Source organism: Crassostrea angulata, chromosome 1 (genome assembly GCF_025612915.1).
Source record: "Crassostrea angulata isolate pt1a10 chromosome 1, ASM2561291v2, whole genome shotgun sequence".
In the NCBI taxonomy this organism is placed as follows: domain Eukaryota; kingdom Metazoa; phylum Mollusca; class Bivalvia; order Ostreida; family Ostreidae; genus Magallana; species Magallana angulata.
In genome coordinates, this window is record NC_069111.1 from 4270315 (window position 1) to 4283094 (window position 12780).

The 12780-nt window shown below is 35.2% G+C and overlaps 1 protein-coding gene and 1 long non-coding RNA gene across 2 annotated transcripts; one reads left to right on the forward strand and one right to left on the reverse strand.

Moving 5' to 3' along the window:
• Window positions 1-1012: 1012 nt before the first annotated feature.
• Window positions 1013-2359, forward strand: LOC128174377 (keratin, type II cytoskeletal 2 epidermal-like). The gene is made up of 2 exons (XM_052839945.1): window positions 1013-1159; window positions 1469-2359. The coding sequence occupies exons 1-2, from the start codon at window positions 1154-1156 to the stop codon at window positions 2282-2284; spliced, it is 822 nt and encodes a 273-aa protein (XP_052695905.1). The 5' UTR covers window positions 1013-1153; the 3' UTR covers window positions 2285-2359.
• Window positions 2360-5448: 3089 nt separating this feature from the next.
• LOC128174504 (uncharacterized) lies at window positions 5449-8888 on the reverse strand. Its single transcript, XR_008242581.1, has 2 exons — window positions 8707-8888; window positions 5449-6980 (listed from the first exon to the last, which is right to left on the reverse strand). It is a non-coding gene; the product is annotated as an uncharacterized LOC128174504 (long non-coding RNA).
• Between the last annotated feature and the right edge of the window lie 3892 nt (window positions 8889-12780).

The window sequence follows — 12780 nt, forward strand, 5'->3', positions numbered from 1 at the left end:
GGCTTGCCCCTCCCCCTCCCCTCCCCGCACTGTTTGGCACAGGAAAGATTTTTCTTACCTTTACATATAACAAAATCAATGAACATGGAGCCCCCCCCCCCCCTTTTATTGGATCACGTAAAAAATGGAATTGGAAATAAGGAAATAAACAGTAAAATTGAAGTTAAATGTATACTTCTCACCCCCCCCCCCCCCTCCCCACGGACTAGGATTTTGAAAGTAGCGTTGTTTTTGTTTTTTGTTGTGTTTTTTTTTTTGGCTTGTAAAGATTTTTTTGGTTTAGTCTGACCCTCAACCACACACTTTCAAAAACGATGCTACGTGCCTGTTTAGAATATCTAAGCATAACCTGCCAATATCAATGTATCTTTAAAAATGAACATTAAAAAAAGTGTAATTTAGTTGAAGCAAATATAGCTTTGTTGAACAATAGCTAGTTAATAATGCTTTCAGTTACTAGTAATTAAAAAACATACTAGTATCATCGAAATATGCATGATAAATGTAAAAATGAAAAGAGTGAAAAAATTGAAAACGACTTTAAAATAAGACATTTAAACCATACTATGTACAATCTATTACTCTTGTGACAATGGACAAAACAATTGTTCAAATTCTCTTGAACAAATTAATTAAAACGTTTTGTTTGTTTGATAATTATATTCCGGTGGGCCTGCACGCTTATATAACCCATCAATATCAAATACACCTGTCGTTCGATGACCTCTTCCAATAGCATTTATAACATGGACATATCAAGGCATAATGCTGACTCATGCCACTGCACTGATATATCAGAGGACAGATTGGACAATATAAGACGGGTACACGAACAGGTCACAATCCATGAACCGGCCATCAGATACACGCATAATGATTGGTAACTCTCATGCTATGACATCACATGACGTCACAGCATCACGCATGCAAAAGAGATGATACGTAATGTTAAATCACAAACGAGGCACTCGCCTCGTTTTGATTACTTCATTTAGTACGTAGAAATCTACTGGCAAATTGAGCTGTACGGGCTAACCAATCAGATTTGCTAAATATCGGACTGAAATATAAGACAAAAAATTGAAAACGAAGGGACTATAAAAGACGTTTAGTGTGGTGATACATCATTCAGATAGCAGGAATACTACGGAAGATGAAGGTAATTTGTGTGTACGCATGAGGACTCGCGATACGATTTCATGTATGAAAAGGAAATTAAATATTTGAAAGTGAAAACTTTTAAATGGGCGAAAAAGTAAATTTTGAAACACCTTAACAAAAGGGATAGTTGGTCTAGATTTCCTTGAGAAAAGCTCTATGGTCTCAAGGATATAAGAAAATATTTATACAAATTTTAAAGCTAAAATATATGATTTTTTTCAGTTTCTAGCTTAAAAATCATATCTGAAAATTCTTTTTTACTTATAGTTTTGTGTTCAGTATTGTATTTTTATGATTCTGTGTTTAGGTTGTAAAAGTTTTGTCACTTTTGGTCGTTGTGTGTGGCGCCAGTGCCCAGCAGTATCTGTCAGGCGGCCTCATGTCCACACCTTACGTTAGCTTTGACGGGTTAGGGTCGTTAGCAGGAGGGTCTAGATTTGGACAAGGGTGGATGGGACTCGGAGACTTGTCTTCAAACAGTATCATGTCAGGATTTGGACCTCCTCCATCACTCATCGGTGGAGGATTCGGGCAGGGTATGTTTGGCGGTTTTGGCGAGGCTTTTCCAATGGTATCCGGAGGAATAGGGCAACTTGGTGGCTTTCAGGGGATCAACACGATTGGAGGAGCGAGTGGTGGTGTAACTGTTGTAGGGGGTATGGAGGGAGGGAGGCTACCCTTTGGGTCTTTCATAGGGCCTGAACCAGAGTTCCTCCAGGGTAACAACGACTTTGGCGGACCTGCCGGCGATTCCGGATTTTCCCGAGGAGATATCTCCTGGGGAAGTGATGGAGTCGATCCCGGATTCTCTAGTGGTGGATCTGGATCTTGGGGAGGACCAACTATGGGTTCTGGATTTTCTAGTGGCGGGTCTGGATCTTGGGGAGGACCAACTATGGGTTCTGGATTTTCTAGTGGCGGATCTGGATCTTGGGGAGGACCAACTATGGGTTCTGGATTCTCTAGTGGCGGGTCTGGATCTTGGGGACAAAATGTAGATCCCGGATTTTCCTTTGGGGCATCTAATTCTTGGTCAAGCGGCGTCGGAATGAACTCTGGATTTTCCGGTGGATCCTCGAACTCGTGGTCACAAGGCTCCTCTTCATCATCACCAATTTATTGATCAGCATTGTTGGCGTTTGTTGAATTGTTTCGTTTTTAATAAATTGTAAACAATAACAACTATTTATCTGTCCAATATACTCTTATTTTATTCTTGAAGTTTTCTCATGTGGCATGGTCACGATTTTTGTGAATTTTTTTTTTTATTGTTTACAATTTTTTAGTAATGCTCTTATAATGATCAATCAAAATTTATGTGTCAGTTGTAGAGTTCTTAGCAAGATACAGAGCTTACAATTCTTTGTTATTTAAACAAAGCTGGTGCCATGTTCTTTTAACATTAGTTCAATTAACCCGTTAAAAATTCTTTTTCAAGGCGAATTTTCTATTTGCTAAAATAGTTTTGAACATAAATATACAGTTTCTGGCGTTTGTCACATTCATTTTAGGACTAAACTTGAAATTTTGTTTTTAACATCCAAAATGTAAAAAAGAATTGTGGGCTCTGTATCTCTCTTATAACTCGACGACTGAAGCTTAAATCTTGGTTGACTATTAGAATGCCTTACTGAAGAATTGTAAACACTAAAACCGGGAAAATGAGTTTTGAACAAAATCGTGACAAAAGTCAACCAAAATTTGAGTGTCAGTCGTCGAGATATAAGCGAAATACAGAGCTCACAGTTCTTTGTTATGTGTAAACAAAGCTTAGATCATTTGTTTGTTCCTGAATGATGAAAAGAAATTCCAGGTTTACATGCACCTAAAATGAATGCGACAAATGTTATTTAGATTTAAAACGGATAAGTAGACATGAAAATCAGCTAGAAAAGAAAAATTACCGGTATATCGAACCAATGTAAACAAAAACATGGCACGAGCCTTGTTTACATAACAAAGAATTTTGAGCTCTGTATCTTGCTTGTAACTCGATGACTGATACTCAAATTTTGGTTGACCATTAGAAATGCTTTTAATACTAATTTAAGCATTGTATAAAAGCAAAATAGAAAAAATGAAATTCAACCAAAATCGTGACCATGACACGTTAAGGTGGAATAACACATCATCACAAAATGGCCGACCTCTGATCGAAACGACTTTTCGTTTTATTTAAAGGATTTTTTTAAAGTAATTACGCAACTTACTCCATAGCTGAGTGGATAACCTGTCTGCCTTGTGATCCGTACATCCCGATTTCGAATCCCATGCACAGGGGCTTTTGTTTTTACTTACTAAATTGAATTTTTTGGATATTCATTTTTTATCCCCAAACTGTTTTCGATTATTTGACATATTTACAGTTTATTTATCATTTCATCAAACAATTTACTGTTAATTTGAGTGAATTTTTCCAGGTGTGTTATAATATAAATAGTGCCTGTTTGGGAGGGTAACAGTTGAAATTGACACCCCGAGAAAACCATTGTCAACCGACGCGAAGCGGAGGTTGACAATGGTTTTCGAGGGGTGTCAATTTCAACTGTTATCCTCCCAAACAGGCACTATTTATTTTGTTATACTGAATGTCTTTTTTAAAATTTTTAAGAAAATTTTACTGCTTTTATATAGGAATAACGTGAATTCTACAGCGAACCGTACTCGCATAATTTTCGCGCATGTAACAATTTTTATTGTTATACTTTCATGTTAAATACTGAAATCTGATTGGTTAAGACGCAGTTAATAATATTTACTATTACCCTCAGCGTTAGCAACGCACTTGGCAACGGGTAACATTAAAAAATGTAACATGCGCGAAAATTATGCGCGTACGGTTCGCTGAAGAAATTCACGTTATTCCTATATAAAAGCAGTAAAATTTTCTTAAAAATTTTAAAAAAGACATTCAGTATAACAAAATAAATAGTGCCTGTTTGGGAGGATAACAGTTGAAATTGACACCCCTCGAAAACCATTGTCAACCGACGCGAAGCGGAGGTTGACAATGGTTTTCGAGGGGTGTCAATTTCAACTGTTACCCTCCCAAACAGGCACTATTTATATATTGTTATACTTTCATGTTAAATACTGAAATCTGATTGGTTAAGACGCAGTTAATAATATTTACTATTACCCTCAGCGTTAGCAACGCACTTGGCAACGGGTAACATTAAAAAATGTAACATGCGCGAAAATTATGCGCGTACGGTTCGCTGTAGAATTCACGTTATTCCTATATAAAAGCAGTAAAATTTTCTTAAAAATTTTAAAAAAGACATTCAGTATAACAAAATAAATAGTGCCTGTTTATATAATGTTACCCGTTGCTAAGTGCGTTGCTAACGCTGAGGGTAATAGAAAATATTATGAACTGCGTCTTAACCAATCAGATTTCAGTATTTAACATGAAAGTATAACAATCCACCTAAACGTAATGATGATATTATATAAATTGTTTTCTACGAAGGACATGACGTTTGCGCGGAAATAATTATTCTGCAATTATCGCCGACATTAAACCGTTGCATAATATGTTTTATTAAAAGAATACGGATAGTGGCAACTATTTATCGTGTAATCGTGCATCAAAAACACGTGTCAAGATATCATACAGGTATATATTCATGTAAAACCAGAAGAAGATGGGTGTATAAGGCATGTGAAATGTCTATCTAAGGGCGGATAAAATATTGTAAAATTTAAATATCAGCAAATCCGATCATAAAAAAATCACTTAACTGAACCTATGTAAACAAAAACAGGGCACGAGCCTTGTTTACATGACAAAGAATTATGAGCCCTGTATCTTGCTTATAACTCTACGAATGACTCCCAAATTTTATTTGATCATTCGAAATGCATTTCTAAAGCATGGTAAATAATAAAAACATAAAAATAGAATTTGATCAAAATCGTGACCATGTCCCTTTAATATACTGGCAAACCATGAAGTACTTAGGCACAAATACGTACATTGTAATAATCAGATATATATCAAAACTTCCCTGCCTTTCTTTTCTGTGTCATTGACGTTACGTGGGAGGGGGTGTAGAATTAGGGACAGGGAAGGGGAATCAAGGGGGGTCCCGATCAAAACGAGAATAGCATGAGTTATCCCAACACATAGATAAGCAACTATGTATTTGGTGTTTTCCTGCATTTTTATTCTTGAAGACAACAGTTACTTATATTGTTAGACAGGCTTAACAAAGGACAGCATTGAATGCATTGCAAGCAGAAAGTTAAGAAAAAATATGGCACAGTATAATTCACAACATAACGTCTCTCTCTCTCTCTCTCTCTCTCTCTCTCTCTCTCTCTCTCTCTCCATTTTGATTGATTCTCAATCACCGGTAAATATTCATCCTTAGCTATTTAGCACGTGTTTTAAAAAACACGTGGCTAAAAATTACACATTTATTACATGTCACGTGATCTAACACTGTACGTTCATCACACGCTTTCACACTCACAGGAATTATAATTATATTGTTAAATGTCTCATGTCTCACCGGGTAGATTAAGACGAGTCTTTTTATCGCTCCAGCTCTAACTGGAATTTTCCTTGGCGTTAATTATGCAAAAAAACTTTTCAAAACAAATTATTTTCCCCTAATGTTTGAGAGATTCTAACTCTGTATAAAACTTGTCTAAAAACACTAATCGCATAGCAACTGTATCACATGTTCTATACTAGAAGGATTCCTATATGTACAAATTCACCGGTACATATTCATCCGAATTCGAAGCAACAGAAGCCCTGTTAGCTAAGAATTAAGGCACAAAAAGAGCAACAAAAGAAGAAGCTTTCTCTCTGCAATCATTTCTGTGGATACGAGAAGTACCCACCCATGCACCATACACAGAGGATGCAATTACACAACAAGGTATCCAAAACACATTCTGCAGACACCCTATTCAATCAGTCACTCGCATACATCAGACAAAAGAAAGCACTTATGCAACAAAGAATCGCACACATTTACACCTCACCGGTCAGTCCATCCATATGTGCTGCATAAATATCAAATTCAGTGGCGCACACTCCTGAGAATGCAACTTAAACAAAACAAGCAGGGTATGACACGGAGCACGGAACTGCAGCAGCCGTCCGTCCCCGGCTTCTTATGGCACAATGTACACGGTACTCGAGCAGAGTAAGTTATGGGTCCCGAATAAAGGGTCCAGTACATAAAAAGTTATACATGTTTAAACAGGTATCATACATCAATACAATTATGTCAAGTTCTCACATTTTTACTAAACAAGTTCAATCTTATTCATTCATTCTTTCATTTATAATATAACAAGTGAATTATCACAGTAAAATACATTCATGTAACTTCATTTGAGTCCGTACACACGAAACCTCATTCAAACACACTCAGCGACAGATTTACTACCCATTCATAAAATAAACCCACAATCCATTCATAAAATAAACCCACAATGGAGCGTTTCACCGGGATGGGATTCATCCGCTTGTGCAGCAGTGTGCACAATATTGAGATTACATTGTTACAAGTTCAAAACACAGAAAAACAAACAAAAATGATCCGTCATCTGTTCCTTCTCTTCAAGTCCTGGGATCCTCTGGAGTTTTCCCTCTCCTTGTAATTTGCAGTTCTTTTGATGTAACAGTTGGACAGATATTGTAGTCACCTTCAACAAATGGACAGTGACTGTTGTCACTTCCACGGAGTGGCCCGACCCCTGCCCCGATGTCAGTCGGGCCCTTGGTCCCCATTTAGCTGGCTCGTCTCCTTCTACTGATCATGGCTTGGGTTGTGAGCAAACTTCTTGGGGACCACTGCCTTTAAACATATAACGATATACCATTAGTAAGTGTGAATTAATCTAAATGATGTTTTTAATAATGCCACGATGTAAACGATCTCCATGGACTTAGCAAGGAAGTCCGATAAAGTATTTTCAATTATATGGAATTGTAAAGAGCACATGTTATAGATGGTGACCAGATTGTTCCATATACTTTGTTTTATTTATGAATAATTTCAAGTGAGAAATCAATTATTTAGACTGACTAAGTCACATTTTAATCATAAATCACAAGGAAATCAGGTCGCCTAAGAGTACATGCACGAAACGTCACTGGGCAATGACCTTTTTCTCCATTGCGATAGAGAACACAGATTTTGGCTACGTCACTGGGCAATGACCTTTTTCGAGATTGCTTAGGATATACACATTTTGACTACGTCACTGGGCAATGACCTCTCAATGTAAAAGTGTTTGAACGTTATACGTGTAGCTTGTGAATTTGTTAAGTATGGGATAGTGTCTGCAGTTTACAATTTCTAAGAGCTACCTGTATTTGCAAAAGTTATAGGAGAGTACCTGTGATATTAATTTGAATTTCCATAATAAATTCTTATAGGACAGATCATTATCCAATGTGTGAGTTGTGTGTGAGTAATAACGTTTTAATGAATGAAATGGAGTTTTATTCAGTTATGGAACAAAAAGAGACTTCATGAATCGAGTATTCAGTGTGGCCGTTAATTATTAGACGACTTCAGTTGTTTCATGGGGTTTATATTTTCATCACTCAATGAACCTTTTATTTCCAAATAATGACACTTATTTATAAGAAAAAAAGGTAAGATTCCATGTCCACCTCAAAGACGATTTACCAAGGTCATTGGTTCTTACGTGCTAAGGACAATTAATTTCTAGAAGGTTGATTGAGAGGAAAGAATGTAAAACCCGCTGAATTCAAGCCGAATGGACCGACTTAAGATCTTTTGACTTTAGAATTTAACTGTACGGTACAGTTTTTCGAAATGGTCAAAATATATTTTCTTATGATAGTTTTAACTATATATCGCAGCATTGATATGATATGGCCAATATTCGTTTATCGACAGATGAAGTTCATATCTGGATGGTTAACATCTGTTAATAAATAGCTTATATTCCATTTGAAAATAAAAATGACTGCTTGTTATGACCCAGTTTTGTTTCTAATAAAATAACTTGCTACAATAAGCTACATAAAAGTTCGTATATTCTGACAAATTTTAAATCATCAACATAATTACCAAACATCTTTCCATCATATCTATATTTTGCTACAAAAAGCTCCACATGGTCAAAGATATTTCATGTTGAATATCCACATATATTTTAAATGGTCATCATTTATTTATAAATGGTTATACAATGATGCAGAGAGCAACACATACATATGAATAAGTATGTTTACAGTTATTTCAATGGCTAACAATTGTTTGGTGAGAGCAATATTTCATCCCCCCACTCAACCCCCCCCCCCCTGTCAACATCGGTTTATCATACAATATTACGACAAGATCTGGACATAATATCTTACTGTTTTCGAAATGAATACTTAGAATTTCAAAATTTTCACAACATCCTTCATAATGCGGTACCAATTTCCACAAAATTTAAAATATATTACAATATTCAACATGGCTGCCTGCCACATCTTCAGACCGTCACCCCTAAAGGAGACCGGGAACCATCGACTGGAAATTACAGAAACAAGAAATTACGTACCTGAAGAGGCTCGTGGTCCCCTCTTTGGTCCAGGTACTCTGACCCAGTAAGGCGATTTGTTCTCCTAACCCAAATTCAGAATCTTATATATACTAAAAAATGGGGGCATTTAAGGTGATTGAACGAAGAGAGTGGTGATTGGTGGGAAACTAGGGCAGTGTGTTTGCGTGACATACAGTCTAGGGCTGATTGACCCGACCCCAAAAATCTGAATATGCAATGTTACGTATATTGAATTCCAAAATGGCTGACTAGGTCAACGCCCCTTTATACTCGAGGTTGTTGAACCGAGCTTGGATCGTTAAAAAAAGGGAGAGATTGATTTTAAGTTTGGACAGAATAGGAAAATGAATGATTTTTAAAAACATTTTTGAGGACTTTCTCTCACTTTCATGAAATTATTGATATTCATACCGGTACTTATATTTGAATAAACTGTTTTACTATATTGCACTGGGAAAATTTACGTTCCTGTAAACATCCGATGGATGAAGGAAATATCACGACGAAGGCTTGTTTTGGTATTAGCATTAAGGTAGAAGCATGTCCATGTCATGTTTATGTCAATATCCAATGTTATCATGTAAAAGTATGGACCATCTTTTGAACAATGCGTTACTTTGACCAATAAGCGTATGAGATAGTATGGTAAAGATAATATGATAAACTCACTTTAGTCTTACACAGTAGGATGACCTTGGTCCTGGGCACTAAAAAACAAAGCTATTTATTGTAACATAGTTTATGGACAGTAATAATTATTATGTTTAGAAATTAAGCTACGATATAATGACTGAAAAGTGGTTTTTATTTTAAAAATTTAAAAAAAATGATGACGCTGACTTAATCGATGTCGATGGTTGGAATTCAAATAAAAAGATGTAATTGAATTGTTTAGTTGTAATAAATAAAGGAACAAAATTGGCATTGGTCAGTTAAATATTGAAATCGAATACTATTGATCAGTTAATAATCAAATCGAATACTATTGAAGTAAAAGTCTGTTGGTCAGTTAGATATTGAAATGAAGTACGATTGGTCAGTTAAATATTGACACCTTATACTATTGGCCAGTTAAATATTGAAATAGAATACTATTGGTCAGTTGATAATCAAATAGAATACTGTTGGTTATTTGAATATTGAAGTAAAAGTCTATTGGTCAGTTAGATATTGAAATAGAATACGATTGGTCAGTTAGATTTTGACACCTTATACTATTGGCCAGTTAAATATTGAAATAGAATACTATTGGTCAGTTGATAATCAAATAGAATACTGTTGGTTATTTGAATATTGAAGTAAAAGTCTATTGGTCAGTTAGATATTGAAATGAAGTACGATTGGTCAGTTAAATATTGACACCTTATACTATTGGCCAGTTAAATATTGAAATAGAATACTATTGGTCAGTTGAATATTGAAATTGAAGTCTATAGGTCAGTTACATATTGAAATTGAAATATTGACACATGATACTATTGGCCAGTTAAATATCTAAATAAAATACTATTAATCAGGTCAATTTTGTAAGAGAATACAATTTGTCAGTTAAAATAATATTGACATACAATACTATTGGTCATTAGATTGATAAAATAAGGTCTTAGTCGGTACATGTACATTGTAACAGTATTGTATTGGTCTGACACTTGAATAATACGCAATAAATTGGTCAGTATAACAAAATAGAATTGTGTAGGTAAGTTTATATTGAAGTAGAATGAAATAGGTCATTGTATGGTAATAGTAGGGTATCGGTCATTGTATTGTAATAATTGTGTGTCGGTTATTTTATTGTAATAATTGGGTATCGGTTATTATATTGTAATAACTATGTGTCGGTCATTGTATTGTAATAATTGTGTGTCGGTCATTGTATTGTCGGTCATTGTATTGTTATAATTGTGTGTCGGTCATTGTATTGTAATAATTGTGTGTCGGTCATTGTATCGTAATTATTGGATATCGGTCATTGTATTGTAACAATTGTGTGTCGGTCATTGTATCGTAATTATTGGATATCGGTCATTGTATTGTAATATTTGTGTGTCGGTCATTGTATTGTAATAATTGTGTGTCGGTAATTGTATTGTAATAATTGTATGTCGGAAATTGTATTGTAATAATTGTGTGTCGGTCATTGTATTGTAATAATTGTGTGGCGGTCACTGTATTGTAATAATTGTGTGTCGGTCATTGTATTGTAATAATTGTATGTCGGTCATTGTATTTTAATAATTGTGTGTCGGTCATTGTATCGTTATAATTGGATATCGGTCATTGTATTGTAATAATTGTGTGTCGGTAATTGTATTGTAATAATTGTGTGTCGGTAATTGTATTGTAATAATCGTGTGTCGGTGAATGTATTGTAATAATTGTGTGTCGGTCATTGTATCGTAATTATTGGATATTGGTCATTGTATTGTAATAATTGTGTGTCGGTAATTGTATTGTTATAATTGTGTGTCGGTAATTGTGTTGTAATAATTGTGTGTCGGTAATTGTATTGTAATATTTGTGTGTCGGTCATTGTATTGTAAGGATTGTGTGTCGGTCAGAGTAATGTAATACTTGTGTATTGGTCACCGATTGTAAAAATTGTGTATTGGTCACCAATTGTAAAAATAGGGTATTGATCATTGTATTGTAAAACTGTTTATAACAGTATTTTGTAATTGAAAAACATGCATAATATTAGTCAATTTAAGAAGATTTTTATTGGCAATTTTATGAAACTAACTATTTGGTCATATATTAAGAAAAGAAGATACATGCGTTATTGACTGAACACTTTTATTGAAACATAAAATTTGTCAGTGTTTTAAAATAGATAATGACAAATGCATTACCAATAAATTGGTAATATTTTGAAATAAAGGTTTTTGTTGTTGTATCAATTAGCTGGTCTGCTTTTATGACATGCGTTGAGATAATTAACCACGACACATGTTTCTATGCATGCTGTTGCTGATTGCATAGTTAGCAGTGAGCGGAGTGGTTTGGAGTCAACAACCTCATGTTTTCTTTGAGTCATTTTAAAATATATATTTAATGGACGTATGGAGGATGAGTGGGGCCGATGCCCTGTTTTGTATGGTGGGCGTCAAACGAGTACAACGTTCTTCTTAATCTAGATAATCGATATCTGTTCGGGGGGAAAAATCCATTCATAGAAGATATTCATATCCAGGTTAAGATTATATTAATCTTTTGACAGTCAACTATGAATATTTTATGGTTACAATAAATAAAGAATTTATGTATTATTATCTTATTTGGAAAGATAAAAAACAAAAAAAAATTCCTCTTAAATTGGTATTCCCCTGAAGCGTGGAAGGCATTGATCCGTACCAAATATGTCATGTACATTCAGATTATCTAATGCTTACTAGATCTGGCACCAATACACAAAGTAATCACGGAGAGAGAGAGAGAGAGAGAGAGAGAGAGAGAGAGAGAGAGAGAGAGAGAGAGAATGTCAGTTGCCAAAAAAAAAAAAAACAACTAAAATGAGTGTAAGTATGAATAACGTGTCTTAAAGATAGCTTTTCTTTCCTGTTTTAAGAAGTGTATAACGCTCATCAATTGGCGATTCCACTCACGGTGTATACCCACTCTTTGCCTGACAATCAATGCGCGGCAGTGAACGAGCGGTCAGTGACCCCGGGACATGCTCTCCTCGGCACTTAGTGAATGTCAAGGACGCCCAGTCGGGCCTTTAATGGGTCGATACCACTGACAGGCACAATGATAGTGTCGTATTGCTTTAAGAAATGAGAGAGAGAGAGAGAGAGAGATCTTGGGAATTAAATTGTTTCAATTTTTTTCGGAAAAAAAATGACACAATAAATTCATATCTATAAGTACAACACTTTCTGCTCCTGATGTATTCAATGCTGTCCTTTTTCAGCTTATCTAACAAAATAAGTTGTCTTCGAAAATAAAATTGCAGGAAAAAACAGAATAATTAGATGCTTATGTATGTGTTGAGATAACTCATGCTACTCTCGATCCTTTGCTACATTCTGTCAATGTGTATCTCTTTTGATCGGGACCCTCCTCGATCCC